The sequence below is a fragment of the Geospiza fortis genome, unplaced genomic scaffold (assembly GCF_000277835.1).
Source record: "Geospiza fortis unplaced genomic scaffold, GeoFor_1.0 scaffold1363, whole genome shotgun sequence".
In the NCBI taxonomy this organism is placed as follows: Eukaryota; Metazoa; Chordata; class Aves; order Passeriformes; family Thraupidae; genus Geospiza; species Geospiza fortis.
In genome coordinates, this window is record NW_005054758.1 from 64,064 (window position 1) to 65,056 (window position 993).

General features: G+C 63.2%; 1 protein-coding gene across 1 annotated transcript in view; it reads left to right on the plus strand.

Annotated features, from left to right (window-relative positions):
• LOC102044834 (chromodomain-helicase-DNA-binding protein 3) overlaps positions 1-993 on the plus strand; it is a gene marked incomplete at its 5' end in the record, with an annotated part of 28,763 nt that overhangs the window by 9,216 nt on the left and 18,554 nt on the right. The window contains 2 exons of the mRNA XM_031065397.1: positions 27-49; positions 240-339. Of these exons, the coding sequence (XP_030921257.1) occupies positions 27-49; positions 240-339 (123 nt within the window). The remainder of the gene's footprint in view (positions 1-26; positions 50-239; positions 340-993) is intronic.

The window sequence follows — 993 nt, forward strand, 5'->3', positions numbered from 1 at the left end:
GGACATTGGGGACATCGGGGTTACAGGGGTGTGCCTGCTGGAAACACCGGTGAGGGACACTGGGGGACATTGGGGGACATTGGGGACATCGGGGTTACAGGGGTGTGCCTGCTGGAAACACCGGTGAGGGACACTGGGCGGCACACTGGGGGGACATTGGGGACACTGGGTGGGACACCGGGGTTACAGGGTGTCCCCTCATGTCCCCCTGTGTCCCTGATGTCCCCTGGTGTCCCCAGGGAGGTGTTCATGGGGGAGGACCCGGCCCAGCCCCGGCGTTACAAGAAGAAGAAGAAGGAGACGCCGGGGGAGGGACCCCCCGACTCGCCCACCAACGACGTGAGTGACCCCAAAGCTGGGCACCCCAAAAACTGGGGAGCACAAAATTGGGGATCCCAAAACTGGGGACCCCGAAAACTGGGCATCCCAAAACCAGGGCACCCCAAAAACTGGGGGAGCCTTTGGGGGCATTCCCGGACACCTGGGACCCCAAACCTGGGCCCCTTAAAAACTGGGCACCCCAAACCCTGGGGGAACCCCACAGGGACCTTTGGGGACATCCCTGAACACCTGAATCGCCCCCAAACCCAATTCCTGTGACACACCTGAGCCCTGTGACACCTCCAGCCCCCTGTGAGGATGTTTGGGGTGCCCTGAATCCCCCCTAAACCCAGTTCTGTGACACCTGTGTCACCTCCAGCCATGTTTGGGGTGTCCGTGGTGGCGTGTCCCCCCCAAACCTGGTTCTGTGACACACCTGACCCCTCCAGCCATGTTTGGGGTGTCTGTGGTGGCGTGTCCCCCCCAAACCCGGTTCCTGTGACACACCTGACACCGGTGTCACCTCCAGCCCCATGGGGGTGTCTGTGGTGGCATGTCCCCCCCAAACCCGGTTCCTGTGACACACCTGACACCGGTGTCACCTCCAGTCATGTTTGGGGTGTCCGTGGTGGCGTGTCCCCCCCCGGGGCCAGGGGGGCACCCCCCAACCCC